Source organism: Egretta garzetta, unplaced genomic scaffold (assembly GCF_000687185.1).
Source record: "Egretta garzetta isolate BGI_Z169 unplaced genomic scaffold, ASM68718v1 scaffold32, whole genome shotgun sequence".
In the NCBI taxonomy this organism is placed as follows: Eukaryota; Metazoa; Chordata; class Aves; order Pelecaniformes; family Ardeidae; genus Egretta; species Egretta garzetta.
In genome coordinates this window covers 1,749,077-1,767,562 of record NW_009259035.1, presented here as the reverse complement: position 1 = coordinate 1,767,562, position 18,486 = coordinate 1,749,077, and the positions used below count along the sequence as shown (strand labels likewise).

The 18,486-nt window shown below is 41.9% G+C and overlaps 1 protein-coding gene across 11 annotated transcripts in view; it reads right to left on the bottom strand.

The window, feature by feature from the left end:
- HERC3 (HECT and RLD domain containing E3 ubiquitin protein ligase 3) overlaps positions 1 to 18,486 on the bottom strand; it is a 47,053-nt gene that overhangs the window by 11,558 nt on the left and 17,009 nt on the right. For 7 of the 11 annotated variants that reach the window (XR_004841464.1, XR_004841463.1, XR_004841466.1 and 4 more), the window contains exons 3-17: positions 17,164 to 17,240; positions 16,349 to 16,570; positions 13,822 to 13,913; positions 12,669 to 12,799; positions 11,903 to 12,063; positions 11,304 to 11,380; positions 10,431 to 10,555; positions 9,826 to 9,885; positions 7,359 to 7,470; positions 6,329 to 6,518; positions 4,471 to 4,634; positions 3,825 to 3,938; positions 2,524 to 2,547; positions 2,348 to 2,437; positions 417 to 587 (exon numbers count right to left, since the gene is read on the bottom strand). Coding sequence is in view for 5 of the 11 variants with exons in the window: in XM_035890396.1 (XP_035746289.1) it covers positions 417 to 587; positions 2,348 to 2,437; positions 2,524 to 2,547; positions 3,825 to 3,938; positions 4,471 to 4,634; positions 6,329 to 6,518; positions 7,359 to 7,470; positions 9,826 to 9,885; positions 10,431 to 10,555; positions 11,304 to 11,380; positions 11,903 to 12,063; positions 12,669 to 12,799; positions 13,822 to 13,913; positions 16,349 to 16,570; positions 17,164 to 17,240 (1,810 nt within the window). In the remaining 6 variants the exon portion in view is untranslated. Of the gene's footprint in view, positions 1 to 416; positions 588 to 2,347; positions 2,438 to 2,523; positions 2,548 to 3,303; positions 3,453 to 3,824; positions 3,939 to 4,470; positions 4,635 to 6,328; positions 6,519 to 7,358; positions 7,471 to 9,825; positions 9,886 to 10,430; positions 10,556 to 11,303; positions 11,381 to 11,902; positions 12,064 to 12,668; positions 12,800 to 13,821; positions 13,914 to 16,348; positions 16,571 to 17,163; positions 17,241 to 18,486 lie in introns of those variants that run through there. The other 4 variants (XM_035890399.1, XM_035890397.1, XR_004841467.1 and 1 more) reach the window with 4 other exon arrangements.

The window sequence follows — 18,486 nt, the reverse complement described above, 5'->3', positions numbered from 1 at the left end:
AAATCATAAATAACCACCTATCCTCCCAACAACAGAAGCAACAAAGTGACAGCAGCTGCTGAATTTTGTAGCAGCCTCTCAGAGTTAAAACATGTCCTATTCTAAGTGGCCTGTTCCTGTAGAAGAGCAAAACAGGTATCATAGAAATGTTTCCTCTCCCACCCCTTATACAGTAGACACACCAGAAAAAGAGAGTAAACCCCCTGCTTGCCTTCTTGTAAATGGTTCACTGCCAAAACACTCTGGGAGTTGGAGAGGTGAAAGAGACAATCCCTGCATTGATTAGATCGAGTGTCCCTGTGTGCTACACCTATGGAGAAGCCACTGTACACCGGTGAAGTGGTAACATGAAGGGCTGAAAAGCTGCAGAAATATCAGCTGGATGAGAAGGTGCTAAAGGTGTGGAGAAAACTTACTTTAAGAGGTTTTTTCAAATCAATATCTGAATGGATGCTCAACTCCCTTAAAGCATCACCGACTAAGTTACTCCTGCGAACATGAAGTACCAGGAAAGGGCTTCTGGCCAGCAGAGGCTCCAGGGTGAGAAGCATGAAGACATTCTGCAAATTTGCACCATTTATTGCAACCTGTAAATAAAAGAGGGGTGAAAACCAGCCACTGCTCTGCTCCTTTCTTCCTGTGGAAGGAAAACAGTTAACAACTATATGCCTGATGTTCTTTTCTTCCTTACTCTTTTAGTTTGGTTTCCCCAGGGTACAAGGATTATGTGCTCACTCTGTACAAGTATGTGTGCATGTGTTCCTACCTGCCTCCCCGTCATTTCCCACACCACCACCTTTTGAGTCCACTGATCAATCCACCAAATTTGAGCAACAGAGAGACCAAATTCCTGAACATTTTTTGACATTAGGCAGGTAGGTGGGAAAGACACTTTATTCATGCTCTTATTGAGTCAAGAAACTCCCTGTGAACACAACCCTGATAAGAGTCAGAGAGTCCACGAGGGAAAGCGGTGTTACTAACACACCAGGCGAGGAGTCAGCTGACAACCACACCTTGCAAGGCACTAGGGAACCCATCGCATACAATTCAAAGCTCTCATCTACATGGATTTTCCAGCATTGGGTAAGGCACAAAGTCCAGTCAAAGCTTTGACCACACATAGTATATGCATTCTCATGCAGCATCCATGGTAAGTGGCAAATTCACATTTGCAAATTCAGTTTAAAAGTCAGTTGACCCTGAGACAGAAATCCACTGGAAACCAGATATTCTCTGTTCCAGCACTCACAGAAGTACTGGTTTCTTTGGCTTCTAAGTGGTTGTCTTCATAAAGATCTTATCTCTCAGGGCAACAAAACCTTTACCAGCCTGCTGTCCTGCCAAGATAAGGCAGATACCCTCCTCACAGCAGTGCACCTGGGCCAACGGAAATATACAGAAGAGGGTGGCAAAATGAAAGCAGGAGAAGCTGACTCCAGTTTCTGAGCACAGGCCAAGCCTCCTCTGCCTTGCTGCAGGCTATGTGTTCAAGCGGCCACAGAAAAGCTAAGAGATGGACATTACATGGAACCAGCACCATGGCCATGAGTAACTGCAATGACAGTTTTCCACCCTGAAGGAACCTGACAAGCAAGGATCTTTTCAGAGGATGGGACTAGTCCTACACCCCAGCTGCACTGGATGAGGGACCGGTGCCCAATGCTTTGCCCCTCCCAGGAGCCACCTGCATGAGCAGTGCCTGGTGCTGAGACGTTTACATTGCCACAGAGGCCAGCTGTCCTTGTCACAGCCTGGCTGTGATCTGGTTTGGCTGCCACCTACAGGGTAAGGGTGCTGGAGCTGAACACCCGCTGTGAACATGCTCCTGGAGAGTCTCAGGTCTGCGCCCCTCACTGCAAATGGGTGGGTAAGCTGCTGACAACAGCTGCTGCTTGCAACCATGAACAGTGTCAGCAGCTGGTCTTCAACCCTCACTTCTGACAACCACTCCTCCTGCACAAAGCAGAAACTTGAAAGAAGTGCCCACTTACCTGAAAGCTTGTCTACTTTTCCAGCCTTACAGCTCCTCTAACAGACACCTCACCTTACTTCTTATCCTTGGACTACCATAAATACACAAGCCCTCCTTTCTTATACAGTTTAAACTTCTACCACACGCACATCTGGCAGTTCTGATGTTACCAGACATTTTGAAGTGAAAGACACCAAGCACTGCCTCTGCAATATCCAGGACAAAGAGGTTCTCCAGCTACTCTGCTCTCCTGTAACATGGAAACAATCAAGTGCTGTACACGCTAACTCCCAGTGAACTCCTTTCCTTGCACCGATGTAAAAGGCAGGAAAAAATAAGTGGGGCAGGAAAATTGTGAGAGAGAAGGATTACCTGCATCTGTAGTTCTGCGTCTGTCTGTAACATCTTGGTTTTAGCCTGAGCATCAAAGATGAAAGGATAAGAACAGAGCGTCACAGCATCCTGCAAGAAAGGCAGGTAGATTGGTTCCTATTTGCAGCTTCCATAGCACTTCTTTAAATAAGAGTAATGAAAAACAATTTTCCTACCTGCATGATAGATGGTCTTACTTTCTGTGAAGGAAAAAGAGAAATATGAAAATCCTTCACTCTTTTGATTTTGTGTTTTGTATTTTTTTGGACAGACTAGTTCAAAGATGACCCAAAGAAAATTTTTCTCCTCTGGGACCAACAACCCAGTTTTCTCCTCTTAAAGAAAAGCATGGGAACTTCCTTCTCAAGAAAAGGTACAAGTCTAATTCAAAACTTGCACATCAAACGTTACTAAGAGGACTAACTGGCACAGAAGCCTGTCCTAGCCTGCCATAAGTGAAACTTACTCTTATGAAGAAAACTACCCCCAAAGCAAAGACCATAGGCAACAATGGGACCATGAGGCCACAACATGACAATATAAGACCACTCCTACAATGCAAGTTACTCTACAATGGAGCCAATTCAATACATTTTTAACTATTTTTAACTATCACTGTTATATAAATTTAAGTCAATTATTGCTCTGCTCACTAGAAGTAAGCACAGAGCAGCACTATTTAAATGATGGAAAGTGGGGGGGGATGACACACAGCACACACAACATTTAGAAAGTCCATAAAAACACACACGAAAATTCTTGCTACAGTCAGGTTTTACTCTTGCAGCATCCCTTGGCAGGTGTTTTTTTGGTGTTCTCACACACTTGGGATTCCTTTCCTTGCTATAATTAGTCAGTCTCACTGGGTTCCTACACAGCATATTCCAGCCCTCGGTTTAGTTATCTCCTTTCTTACAGATGGGAAAGTGAGGCATAAAAGAGGTGAAGGGTCTTACCCAAGATCACCCAGCAGGTTACTGGAAGAGCCAGGAATAGAACCCACATCTCTTGAGTCGTGGTTCAGTCCCCTAGCCAGAACGCCACACTGCCTCCTCTTACAGAGCAACATTTTAAGATCACTGGCTACATTATTCACAATACCTGCCTAAACAGCAGAAGTAAAGGGTAAAAATTATAATTTTAGAATACAGGATTTGGCTCCTGAGGTCTCGATTACATTAAAAGGATCCAGTGACTGAATTAATCACCTTGTGCAAGGATTGAATGAGATTCACATGAATAATCACAGAGATTGTTGCAAGTGTTAGATAAATATTGTTAGCTCCAGCTCTTCTGACAGCCTTATTTTAAGTCAACTTTGTCAAGTCACGGAGTACCCAAATCTGAGAGACTTAACATATAGATGCTCCTATACTGAATACATTACACTCTCATTAAGGATATTAAAAATACATATCTCTACAACCAGGCACAAACATGGACAGCTATTTCAATGACTATACATAAAACTTCTTACCATTCCAGCCTGATGTAAGAACCACATGAGATAATCCTCCTGAATGTCGACCAAGCTGGAAATCTCAGGGATATAAAACTTATCATATTCTACATGTTTAACCTTCTGATTTACCTGGTGAAAAGAACAGATGTTTTTTAAAATATGGATACATTCAGCAGTTTTCTTAGAACACGCAGGTTTGCATTCATAAAATCAGTTATAACAGCTTGCAACAATAGGCCCCAGAAAGTCTTGCAAAAACACACAGTCCCTTATATTTTAGCATGAACCAAGAAGAACAGAGATAAACCACTTTAAACCTATTTTAGTTCCCATTTCTCCTCACCCAGACTAACCAGCACTAACACAGTGGGAGCAGAAAGCATCATGAGACAAGTATTTGTGATGCCACAGGGCATGCAGTTGGGTGGCTCAGCAGCAGTATTCTTTAGGGTAAATTTTTCCTAGTGTTTGAGATGGGACTAAACAATCTTCAAGTACCTTGAATTCAGGAAAACCACTAACATCTTCCCCATGTGGTGTCTTGGTGGACAATGACACAGCTCACAAGCCAGGGCCATGACCACTCTGCCTTTGCCAATTGGCAACACACAGACAAGACTGAATCATCTTGAGCCAACACACACCCAGGCTTTCCTCTTACCTTGTGGAGTTTCTCCAGAAGCCTGAGAGCAGCTGTAATGTAGCTACTGAACAGGACTGGGATCAACAGTGTCTTTCTTCCACTGAGGAGGTAAACTACTGCGCCTTTATAGAGGTCCACTAGCCTGAGGAAATACCTCGGGCACACTTGAGACCACCAGTTATCTGGAAAGAAGAGGAACATCAATACAAAGCCTGAATTAGAGGCCAGAGAAAGGGGTTACCATTGAAAATAGGGGAACACACCTAAAGATTGTTTCAAAAAACTTCTCTGTTTCTCTCCTACCTGTAGCAACAGGGAAGTGAGAAAAGAGTCGGCTAGATACCAGAAACTGAAAAGCTTTTCCCTTTTCACTCTCATACAACCACCCCAGTCGTTACCGAGCCCCAAACCCTGATCAGTGTGAGAGCCTGAATTCAAGGTTTTTCAACCTTCAATTCAAGATACAGTTTCAAGTATCTTGTATTCAAGATACTGTGACCGTACAGGCAAACCGTTGTTTCTCACAAGTGATAAGAAAGCAGTTGCCTGGGCAATTCTCTGTTGTACCACATACTTTTCCAGCAGGTGTCAGAGTGTGTCACCTGGCACATCTGCACTAAAGGTCTGAACTGACCCTCTTCAGAAAGGCTGACTTCTTTCTTGCCAGGGACAGGTAACCCTCACCTATTCTCTGAAGGGACCCTATTAGCTTCTTTGCCAGAACCAATCCACCTGCAAAGCAGAAGCTGGAGCCTGGGAAACCATTATGTCAACTGTTAGAAACAAACACCAATTTAGCCTCTCAAGTGTCAGCCCAACAATAGATTCTGGCAGGCAAAAGTATGAGAATCCTTTATATTTCTATATGCTAACAATCACAGCAGACTACATACACTGACTACAGGAGGAAACTGTATTCCAAAGCCTCTTTGAATGAAAAAAAAAAAAAAAAAAGACTAAACCTCAAAATAAATTTCACTGTAGCAATGCTCCAGGAGGTCTGAATGCATTACAAAGCACTTTACATCATGATATTTAGTATAAGATAACCTTATGAAACAGAGTAAGATAACAAGAAAAGTAATAGCTTAGCAAACATGAGTAACAATCATTAAGCAGCATATGTTCTGCTTACCTTAAAATGAGCTCATAGGAAATAATGTTAGCAGAAATTAGAAGATTCAGAAGTGGGAGAAGAGCTGGGGTGTTCAGCTTGGTCATGGACCAGCCAATAGGTTTTTCTGCACCTTCTATAGGACAAGCTAACTTTGTATTATATTTAGCATATTCTTTTATTTGCCTTATACAGAAAAGATATTCTAATGCAGACAAATTTAAGAGAATAAGATAATGTAATCTTCAAGATATGCAAAATCTATGTTCACAGAGAGGCATGAAAATTTATCTGGAACTGAGTCTCTGAATGTAGGTAAACTAGATAAGGTAAATTAACCTCCCTATTAAGTGTTCTTTGAAATTATATTTTACTTCTAAATTAAGAAAATTCAGGTTAAGAATTGTTTTTCTCATTTATTATCCACACCACCATAATTTTTATACATTTTATATTATTGTAGACTACCAGTATGACACATTCTTCATTTCCTCATAGTTCGTGTTTAAAATTAAAATTTTATGTTTATAATTCTTTTACATGGGAATATAGGTTTTGGAGGGAGAATTCATTGAATGCTTTTGGTTCCCAGTTGCTTTTTAGAGGAGACTGCTTCATAACAACACTATCCAATTATCATTGCAGCAGTTGTAACAGAAAAATTAAACCAACACAAAAACATGACTGAAAAACCTAAAGGCAGCACTTTGCGTCCCAGCTGGATGCTGAGAGCAACACAGAGCTTAAATGCCAACCTCTTACCAAGAACTTTGCTGGGGTTGGTATCTAGGCGCAGGATAGCCATTGCTAGAGGAAGCGTTAATGTGATATAATACTTTGAGTCTTGGAAGGGTGGGAATTCAGGGAGAATCAGATAGATCCTCATTGCCTCGACATCTGGTGGTGAGCTGGACAGCTGAGGAATCAAAAAACTTTCAAAGCTCTTCAGTATCTAGAGGAAAACAAGACAAAAAAAGGCAACTTACCCTGGGTGATAGGGCACCTACAACATAGATGATGTGTAAGAACTGATGAAACGGAGCACACTCGGCATGAGTGGACTTAACAGCTTTTGCTGATGATCTCTTAAGAACACTTCATAGGACAGGACTGAACTCTTGATTTTTTGAAAATGCATAAACATTTGGATAAGTTTTTCCAGGGCTGCCTAGAGGTTAGTTAACTCCTCTTGTAAGGTCACATAGAATCATAGAATCACTTTGATTGGAAAAGACCTTTGAGATCATCGAGTCCAACCTTTAACCTAACCCTGCCATCCCACCACTAAACCATGTCCCTAAGCACCTCATCTATCCTTCTTTTAAATACCTCCAGGGATGAGGACTCGACCACCTCCTTGGGCATCCCTGCTTTAAAAGTCAAACTCAGAAAGAAAAAAAAACCTATAAAAATTATAGCTAAAAAATGCCATGGGGAACAAACAAAATTTTATCTCACAGCTCTGTGCTCATGAGAGAAATCCTCTGAGTTAGAATAAATTATACAACCATAAAGTACTCAACTCCTGACAGGCAATAAATGAGCACAGTCATTATTTACAAGTATAACATACACAGAATTAATTTTATCAGCCATTTCAAGTATTAAATGTCATGAGATAAAACTTTAAAAAAAAAATCATCTAGGTCAGTGGAGAAGCATCCATTGATACTGCGAAGGATCTGGCCTGCAGGTTTGTAATACAACCCTTCTCCAAGGGTTACTTGCATGTTACAGAGGGACAAAGCCTTTATTTGCCCTCTCAATACCCAAAACCCCAGAAGTGCAATACCTGGTCTAGGAGAATGGAGTGCTGAGAGTTCATCAGCTTCTCAAACAGCACTCTGGTGGAGTTCAGATCAATCCCTGGGATCTTCGGACTGGTTTTAAAATGTTCATCAATTCTTTAAAAAAATCCCAGACAAACAGGCTTAAGTTTAAGGAAGAGACACCATTAGCTGTGTATTGGCATGGTCTGAGAGCAAACAATGGAGAAATGACCTCTAGGGAACTAAGCAGACTAGAAACAAAGCAGAAGTTAGAATCTATTTGCTAAAGGTAAGATGGACAACTCTCCCTTATGAGCTCCTCTGGGCCTTGGTTAGGGTTGGGATTCTTGCAGAGAAACACTTTATCGAAATCTTTGATACTCCCCAGGACTCCTTCACTGACCTAAGTGCCTGCCTAGACAGGCCAGACTGCTGAAAAACCTATAAAATATGTACCAGGATCTTCTGTGTTGTCTTCCTATCCACTACTTTTATAGCAAAATCTGTTTAATCACACCCAGTAAGAAAGGGAAGGGCAATGCATAAGAAGACATTGACTGCTATACAAGGGAACATCAGACAAGGGTTTTCAAAGGGAAACAGGGGAGGATATTCAGAGTAGCTTTTTGGCAATTACACTCTCAAATTTTCTAAAACTAAACAACGACCACAATCAAAACACAGCACAGCTGAGAACAGTCTTCACATGGTCTTTAGTTGCAACAAACATGTCCTGTCCTTTCTGCTATGCTTGAAAGGCTGTCATTTACTTAAGCTACCTGTGTAAAGAGGGGTAATGAAGGCAAGCCTATGGAGGACAATCACCTAACAGCCAGATCTAGCAACACTGAATGTGCAGGCCAGCAGGTAAGTTACCTAGCTCAGCGTCTAGAGCACGATCAGCACCTGTAGCAGAGGCTCTCAGTGCCATTGGCTGCAGTAAAGCCGCACATCAAACCTTGCAGTTGCTAGTAAAAAAGGTCATTGCTACAACTCCATCGACCTCAAGGATTTCCCAAGTCTGTCACTACTCATCTGATACTGTGCTGTATTAGACACTCTGAAGGAAAAGGTAGCTATTAAAGACAGGATGCATTTGTCAGTTTGCTGGTGTGGCTATAACGACACCAGAAGCTAAACATAGCCTGCTGTAGTAGAATGGCTATTTCTGTAACAGCACAGGCACCAGGCTGGAAATAGCTCCTCAGAGTCACACTGCAGTACGGAGCGCTTCAGGCTGTCATGTGCAGTAGTACTGGAGCGTGCCCAGCCACAGAAAAGCTGCTTTCCCATCTAACCCTGCATACCACAATGCTGTACTGCAAACAGGCCTATATGGCATTAGGATGCTGGAAGGATACACTAGGGTATTTCTATCAAGTGCACCGTGACATAAGGCTTCGCATATAAAGGTTAAATACAGCCTCACTTCAGTGTATGGTGGCTTCAAATTTTATCATTCATTTGGTCAAAGATTCTCTGTAAAAGTTAAGTCCTGCACTAGCCAAGACAACATTACAGTGGAAGGAGAACTGCATTGGGGTCATAAAGTCATAAACTCCACTCATTTCCACATTCAAAGGAGATGTGGGATTATTTACAGGGAGTCAACAACTTGGATATCTCAACAAATGTTTCAAACCAAACTGATACAGCTGTCCTGATGCAGTAACACACTGCTTTGTCACAAGACTAAAGAAGAAACCATTGGACAAGTGGAAAAACGTAAGAATAATGAGTAAATTGTTTTCTTTTTTAAGTTGCTCTTGGAAAATATTACTCAAAGATTACTCAGAACAACTAAGCTTTTCTTCACCTAGTTACAGGTCATTTACTCATCACATCACCATAAAAAATTTCTCCTCCTCCTCATCTTATGCTGTTACCTCCCAAACATTTACAGACACAGCCAACACAATCCTTCCCAACCCACAGCCTTTGACTCAGCTATGCATATTATAACCTTGTCACCACCTATGGTTGGTTACACCCATTTGAAATTCCTGCTTTTGTAAGCAGGAGCACAAAACTTTCCACAACTGATGTCACCTAAAAGGAAAGGGCCTCAATGCCGCCTCAGATGTATGTTTCAAGAGCAGCCCGTGTTGAAATATACCTCCACACACATCAGCTCGCACCAGCCAGCTCAGCTGGGCAACAGACTATTTGGATACCTGGCATCACCCATTTCCCTTCATGTCGCATTCCTATCCCTCTCTTTTAAAGATGATGATACTAATTTTCTAAGGAAAAATAACAGTTGTGACAACTCCAAGGAATTTGTGCCACTTACAGTACACTCACCATGCACTTTCCTAAACTATTTGCCTTCCTTACCCAGCTCTGACCACCCACCTCTTTTGTGGACACTCTGCCCCCATCTCCTGTCTGATCAGAAAAATGAAACCCCACTGCAGCAGTGAGTGAAGTAAAGGGATTCCAGCCTGCCTCAAGGGAAAGCCACACTTCTGGACTCCGCTTGCCACTTACTTCTTCTCCAAGAAGCTTCCATTCCAGCAGGCAGCTGAGGACAGTATCTGAACAACATTACTGTTTGCAGCAGGAAGACAAAAGAAAACAGAAATAGAGGTTAGAAACAGATGCCCCAGCAAATCTCTTCAGCTCTCTTCCTTCTATGAGAAACAATGTCAGGATCACCCCTTCAGAGGCATAGAGGGTAAGTGGTTCATTCAGGATCACATAACACCCCTCTTTGAAAGGAGGGATGTTAGCAGTGCCTCCTTTCCACCTATTCTGCCCTTCTCATGGCAGGCACACAGGGGAAGGAATTTAATCGGTCTGTTCACAGGTTCTTGCTGCTTTTCATGAACTCTAAGCACACAACAAAGGACAACTTTAAAATCCATTTCCCACCCACCATTTGCAATGTTCTGAGGCAGCCTCAAATTCCTCTGGTTTTGCTCAGAAGCTCTAACCTGGCAGCCTTGTGATTAGCAACGGTCCTCCCCTTGGATACGACCAAGAAACACACTTGAAAAGGCTGCTAAATTTCAAGTGAAAGCATGGCACGGAAGCCAACAAAATTATTAAAAAAAACTTTCAACAAAAGGCTTGTCCAGTGCCACAATACCTACTTGACAGAATTAGAACTGTTCTTTTCTAAAAGCTTTTGCCTCCAGACATCTATAGTTTCATCATTTATTAAACAGGTGTAACGTGTTTCATTTATGGTCCGGAAATCATCAGCAGGCAAGGAATTCTGTGAGAAGATACAGATTTCAGCAAAGACAAGGCTTGTAAAACAATTCCTTCTCATTCATAATCTTCTATATATAACCGATAGCTTCCTTAGTGTGGTCTCTGAACAGGTTTGGTTAGGAAGCTGTGGCATGACTAAGAAGTCCAAAACAAAAGGCATGGAATGGTATGGAAAAAACCAAGACTATCATCAAATACATTTTTAAAAAGAGGAAAAAGAAAAAAACAAGATATAACTCCCTTAAATGTACTAAAGCCCACTTAGATACCACCATATATAACTACAGGCTTAGTACATTTATTCTAGACCTATTTCCATGCCTCAAAAGTGTATGTCAAACACTTCTTGAAAGAAATAAGACAGCAGAAGCAGAAAAACCAATTCAGCATTCAGCCCTCCATCCAGAATATCTTGAGAAAACCCCAGTGTATGTGGTCCACAGCCCTACACGCGGACCCCGGTGTCTCAGGAGGAAAGGAGCCCCTTGTTTCAAATCTGCAAAGGAGGCTGGACTTGAAGTCAGTGTCTTCCCAAAGGCTCTTTGACGTGCCTCTAAAGGCAGGCAACTTTCAGCCACTTCTAAAAAGTCGTAAATCCCTGTAACAACTGTCATCGTTGGTGAAGTTTGTAAGGGAGAATGGACTCCAAAGCAACACTTCATTTTCTGGAGATATTACCAAAAACAAAAGATGCATTGTGAAGGCTGGGACAGGGGAGCATACTTGAGAAGATACTTCATTTGTTTTACCTCATATTTAGAGCAAAGCACAAATGTTTGGTCTCCTCCAGAGAAGATATGTTTAACAATGTGATATTTACAGGCATCTGTTGAAGAAAGAGACCAGTTGTGTTAGAGATTAATGAACGCAAGTTCCTACTGTGCCTTTTCCCCCGTGTTTGCACTGCCACTGTCTCAGGCTTTACACAACAAGAAGCGCCCGGGTCCCTTGAAGGCCAGGCTGAAATCAATTAGAACTCAAGCACTGTAGCACTTTCTTAAGATACACAGGGCCTGGCAGGAAGGAAAAGTTGTAATTTTTAAACTGCAGTGGGGGTTTTAAATAGAAAACAAAGCCCTTGGAAATTCGTGTCAGTACAACTTCATGAAGGCTCAAGACTGCCAAATGTTGAGCTCTGTCATGAAAAGAGAAAGTGATAGGGCACACACCAACAGACAGAGAAAGAGGTCACTCAGTAATTTCCATAGGGTATTTGGGACAGGAACATGAATTTCTTCTGCTATTTCAAAAACTTTTGCAGAACAATGTCAAGATGTCTTTAGACAGCCGTGGGTGAAATGAAATTGCTTATGTCCATTTGGGACTCCAAATCACGCACAGTACATACCAGGTTTCCCTGAGAGTTGCCCATTATGAGCTGCCCAGTGACCCTTGACAGGAGAGGGACACTTAACGTTGCAAGTGTGCCCCGTTCCCAGCTGGCCTCTTGTTCCACAGCCAAATGCATAGATCATTCCTGAAGAAGGCACAAAGGCTAAAGTGTGATGTCTGTAACAGAGATGGGTACAAAGTTTGGGCCTTGTTTAACAATTAAAAAAAAGAAACAAACACAGCCTAAAACTTATTCTCGGTTCCCCTAGGCCAGAAGCTGGTGCAAACCAGCATCTTTACGCTAGCACTAATGCTCAGTTTTTGCCACCTGATGGCACCAGTTTATGGGATGGAGCTCTTTAGGTGGCAATGACAAAGCAGCATGTGCCAGAATACAGCTGGCATCAGGCTCACAGACGGAATTAGCTTAGTCATTTGCTAAGCCTGTACATATCAAAAGGCAGCAACACAGCACCAGTGTTACTAGCTCTCTTTTCATGAAAGAGGCTGGAAACTTTTGACCAAAGGGGCTGCTGCTCCTTCAGACTTGCTGAATTATTAAGATGAAGAGGTATCTTTTACCAGGTTACAGCACAGGGAACAACCCCAATTAAAAAACAACCTCCTTTAGAGGGCCTGAAAATTCTCATGGAAAGTACAATTTAAATTGACTTAGTTTTGACATGTAGGATGCAGAAGCAAGACCATTCCCCCTATTTACAAGGCTCAGCATCAGCATTAACCTCCACCAAAGAAAATTTCTGACTGCACACAGGACTCACCTGCCACAAGCAATCTGGGATACTTCACTGCCCATTAGCTCAAGAACTCTTCGGGGGTTCACTTCATCATTCATGGAGTCATGTCCCAATTGCCCACAGGAACCTGCACCGAACGTGAACACCCCTCCACTCTGTTAGCAAATCAAACAGCATATTCTCCATTTAGGGACCCATAACCCAGCAATATCTCTCTGACTCCAGTTTCAGTACAAGCCCAAGCTTAGGCAGAGATTGCTGGGGACTTCCAGCGGATTCAGAAAATAAACTTGGGTTCTGCTAATGCAGCTTCCAAATAGCTACCTTGCCACCCATCAGAGATTGACACAATTATCTTTAGATATGTCTACACCAGTCCAGCTTCCCCCCACCATCACCTGATGAGCCTGAAATCCCAGCAGGTTTAAACATGGCTGAGTTGTGCCCATTTCCACAGTACTTTACACCCATCTCTGTCAGCTGCTGATCCAAAGGACTGTAACCTTTTTCCTTCAACAAAAGTTTCTACATAACTGATCTTCTACAGTGTTTTTCCCACAGGAAGCCCAAAGTCAGTTGGTTTAATTCGTTTTACAGTGGAGAACACTGAAGCACCAAAAAAGGAAGCAACACCTAGGAAGTGGCAGTGACAAGGCAAGAACTGAGCAGTGATCTACCAAACCCTAGCCTTGTCCTCTGTCCACGAAGCTATACACCACTTGGAAACAGCAGCTTTGGAACAAAAAACCTTTTGTAAATGCTGTGAGGGACTGCTAATGTTTCATTTAAACACCCATTCATTTGGAGTTGCATTTTATTCTGATGCACAATACCACTCTCTTTCTATCTTCCAACAAAATGCTATTTTTACCCCCTTGGATGAATGCTTGTTAATTTTTTTGCTCAAAGCTAATTTCTTTGAGCAATTCACCTGAGTTTTACTATTCATTGTCATGGATTATTAACATCTTCATCTTCAAAACCAGCAGTGGGTCATGTTGGTAATGAATCTCAGAATAAATTACAATAAGACTGTACTTTCCATTTAGTTTCTTTTACTGGAGTCAGATGGAATACCCTAAGTCAACCTCTTCTTTTCTACCATTACCCAGGAAACTAACGTGAAACCATCAAGCAGGCAAGATAGCAGCCAGGGTTCCCAGATTAGCACCTTTACCTTTGTCAGAACTGCTGTGTGTTCCTCTCCACAGCTGATGTAGACAACCTTCTGAGACCGCAACAGCTTCACGTGACAAGGGGATTCTCGGTCTGCGTTGAAGACAAAGAAAATAAAGGAGCTGTTTCATAAACACAAACTTAAATGTCTGAGGAAACCACTGGCAGTTTGATTTTCAGATGTGGCCTATGTGCGCAATGGAAGCTTTAACAACTGTGGGGAAAAATCCCACGTCCTTGAGTACTTCACTGATGCTTTCCTCCTCCAATTCTTAAAAGATTTATCCTGGCTCAAAGAAAATTGTCCAGAGCAAGAATGCAAATATTGAGAAACTAGTATAAACTCAACATGCACTTGCAGTTTGGGAGGTATGATGAGTGCAGCCTAGCTACACCCACCTTCAGCCTCATGCTCCATTCCAGACTCCTCGCTGATGACTGCAAACATTTGTTTCCAAAGCCTTGCTTAGACCTCTTCCATACAGAGCCATCCTGACACGTGGGGGACACCAACGCGACACACATGACAAGCTGAATCCCAAGGTATATTTAAATGCCTAGCCTTCCTTCTGTTGTCATCCTTTAAGAAGATCCTCCTACTTGCAAAGGCTAATCTCTGCCAACTGTTAAATGATGCTTTCCTCCTTCACTCTGACATTCTAATCATTAAAAGTGGGTCTCCCAAGGACGAACACACTAAGCAAGGTTACATGTTTTACTGATGTAAAAAATAAAATAAAAGCTAAGCATTTCAAGGAGCAGTAGGCACCCCAAAACAGTTAGATATTAAGGGGAGCAGCTGCTTACTTCATACCAACAAAAAATCAGATTCCTACCTATAGAAGTTGTCCATTTTTTAAGATTCTCACCCAAGGATTTGACAGGTGCTTTTTTCTGGGTAGTGAAAGGAAAATGGTCACATTTTCATGGATTTAGAAATGAGAGCAGATTTTTTTATTTACTTTGTTCTGTACTTTAACACTCTGATCTTTCTTTTGACAGGAATGACACTTCTTACCTCTACAGCATAATTGTTTAAATAACAGTGCTGCAGACTACTCATGTTTGTAGACTTTGCTGTTCATGTTCACCAAGTATAATTCATGCTGTCTTACCGTGATTCACTTACCACAAATATAAAGTATTTACTACAGTGTCATGTATTGAGGGTAAGCAGAGTATGATCCCTGGCCAACACAACCCCACAATTAGATGCCCCTTATGAGTTCATCTAAGATTAGCTCCATGTCAAAGTAAGTCTCTCATACATAAACTGCAGCTTTGTTGAAATTAAAGCATTTATCTGCCAGTCTACATGGAAAGAACATGGCTGCTCTTATGTAAGATCAGCTCTAGCTGATATATAGTACAAGACCTGGAGCATTTTTGAGAGTCAGAAGATATATGCAACAAGTCTTACAGTTGTGTTTCATACTTCTAGAAGTGTAAAGCAAGATGAAGTGATGTATACAACATTTGAGCATCCTTTGCTAAACTACAGGCTGGTTTTGAGTAATCGCTTTGAATATATGTTTCAAGGGGTAGGGTGGGTTGTTAAAATGCATCATTCCATTATAGGTACACAAAATGTGAAGTAATGCTTTTCTCTTGCAACATACAGTATTTATATGCTACTACATTATGCAACCTAGCATTTACAAATATATACACCTCATGTACTCACCCATGCAAAATAAACGATCCATGCATGGTAGATACCACATCCACACTCACTAACTTGCCTAGGTATTTAAAGCTACTCAGCAACCACACAGAAAACTATGAAGAGGTTGATTTAAAGCTCCAAAGAAAATCTTTCACTCACTTGCTTTTGAAAAAAAGTTAAGAATGTGTTAACAACAAGCAAGGGAGACCTGGGCTTTTCAGACTAGTGGTAATGTCATATCCACTCTTCAGCTTCATTTATAAACGTATCTTCAAGTCTGTTGATGGCTAGGCTTCACTGAACATGGCCACCTGAAAAAAATTACTATTGGCCCTGCATGCCTGGAAAATTGTGCAACCAATAAACTAGACAACATTTTACAATGTTGAGATACTTATGTTGCCATCATTTTGTAGCATGTTTGCTACATGCATTTGAGCATGTTGCTCACCAGTCAAAAACACATTGGCAAACAAGGGGGTGGGTTCAGCCTGCTGTTATGCAGGGAGAGCCTTTGCTCCATGCCAACTTCAAACAAAATATGACAGCATTTCTGAGAAGAGGAAGAACGAATATGTGCGCCCCCTTCGATGCCTGCATGCTCACATGCACATTTGAAAGATCTTTCTTTTTGGCCTTCCTCACTTCCACTAATATCCACAAGGGGAAAAAAACGTTTCTGTTCCTACTAAACATGAAGAGCCTGTAGAATCCATCACAGATTGTTCCTCTGCACTCTCCTCCCAGGAGGAGCTGTTGAGGTTTACATATCTGCTCAGTAAAAGTATACTGTCAACGCAAACAGAGACACTAGGCCAAAGAAGTCTTATCCTTCTTTCACCTAGGAGCATAATTTTAATACCTCGTTCATCACTTAGTCCCAGCTGTCCTGAGCTGTTCTTCCCCCAGCCAAATACAGCTCCTGAGAGAGAGAGGGCAAAACTGTGAGCTCCGCCTGCAGCAACCTGAGCCAGAGGGATCCCATCAAGAGACTTGACACGTTGTGGACTGGCTTGGGAGGGACATTCTTTACCCAAGCCCAGCTGACCATAGCTGTTCTGCCCCCATGTGAAGAACTGGCCATCTGAAACAAGGAAAGAAAGAGAATGGTAAAATCTGATCAACAGAAAAGCAAATTTGTCAAAATTAACAAGAACCTGCACTGTGGTCTTCACTTCCACCCACCCAAGCCTGATGATGGGAAAAAAATCAAGTGAGACATTCTTTGCCAAAATAAAAGTACAGTCTGAAGCCATCGGGTAAATAAACAGTTGTGCAACTAAGTGCAAAATACAATATCAGACTGCTGTAACAAACAGCGTAATGAAGAATAGTCCATATGTTGCATACAGAAGAGTAACAGCCAAGGATAATTTCAACATAAAGAAATTAATTACACACTTTTTTCTACATCAAGATGGAAAGCTTTTAAGTGTTCCTGCCATCATTCACCAGTGAGACAGTGGGTGGCCTGTGCATAATGTTTTCTCTCTTGACAGTATTGGCAAAGCTCTTCCTCAATATTCATGGTACCTGATCCATTTTATGGCCTCCTGTTTGGCCTGAAAGCAGTTGGGACAGGGATGTCCTTGGTTTATTACACAGAAATATACAATCTTGGACACTGTGCGAAACAACAGCACAAATCTTGGTAATGAATAATGAATGTTACAGTACCTGCTGCCAAAGCCATGCAATGCCAATTTCCACAGGAAACCTGCAGTATTGTCTGTTGGTTCAATTTCTTTATCAGTCTAAAGAAGAGACCACTATTTTAGAATAAGTGTCCACAAATACAGTATCACCTTAGGTTGAAATTAAGATTTCCATTCAGACATTCTTTCTACACATAAACATAACCAATGGTTTTGAGACTGAGGAACGGAGTCTTGAAGGTGATGCAGATCCATACATAATAGATGCAAATTTGTGGAGACGTTTAGACACTTGACTACTAACTCCAACTACATTTACTGCCATAACGCTGAATCCAGCCACCTGGAAATGGTGAAAATAACTGGTTCTTGGTGTCTCTCTCTCTATTCTTTTTCAAGCATCGAGATTTTTCATGCTGTCAGGGGCCTAGCAGTTCCTACGAGTTACAGCACTAAAACCTCTTCAGCGTTTTGTACAGAGAATGGCATGTCAGAGGTTCAAGTTATTTCACAAAAATGTTATTTTTAAAATGTCACCATTGCATTGACATGTGATCCTGTCTCTCTCTGTTGTATCTGTAACCTGCAAGTTAAGGACTGTCTTCCCACAGAGTCCTTCAGCTCAAACATTAATGTTTTGTGACTGAAACTCTTTTCCTTCAATGACAGCCACCCTAGACAGATGTCCCAGATTTCTGCTCTGCACTGGATCTGCAGTGGCAGACCAAATAAGAGGCAGGCTACATCTGTTATTAATGTAGCATGATACAACACCGTTAAGTACAAAGAGACCAGTTATCTTTATTATGGTGATAAGCTGAGACCTATCACCTCTGAACTGCTTTGGATGGAGGAGTCTTGGTGTGTGCCGCTGCCATCATCTACATATCCTTGCACTTAACCCTTTTAGTGCTCTGGCACAAGTTAAGATACGTTAAATAAGTAAATGAAGAAAATTTAGCACTACCCTAAAGCTTCTGAGCAACATTCACTATTCAGAATTGGAACCGGCTGGCATAGTAGCTTTGCTGCTAACAGGGAACACTGCAAAAGAGTTTCAGAGCTGAGGTGTCAGTTCATGCAGCCATACATTTTTTCCCCTATCTCAGAGGACTTCCTAGGGACTAAAATAGAGACTGTTATCACACGCAGCATTTCTATTTTTGGGTCCTCCCTCATGCACCTCCTCACTCTGCCATAAAACACAGTGGCATTTTTCATTGAGAAAGCCAAGCACGCTCTGATTTTCTTTTCCATGGCCCAAGCATCCAGGTGCAGAAGGCCTGGTCCTGCCCAAACCTCCAGAGGACTTGTCTGAATCCCAGGGGGGCTAAGGGAGCACCAG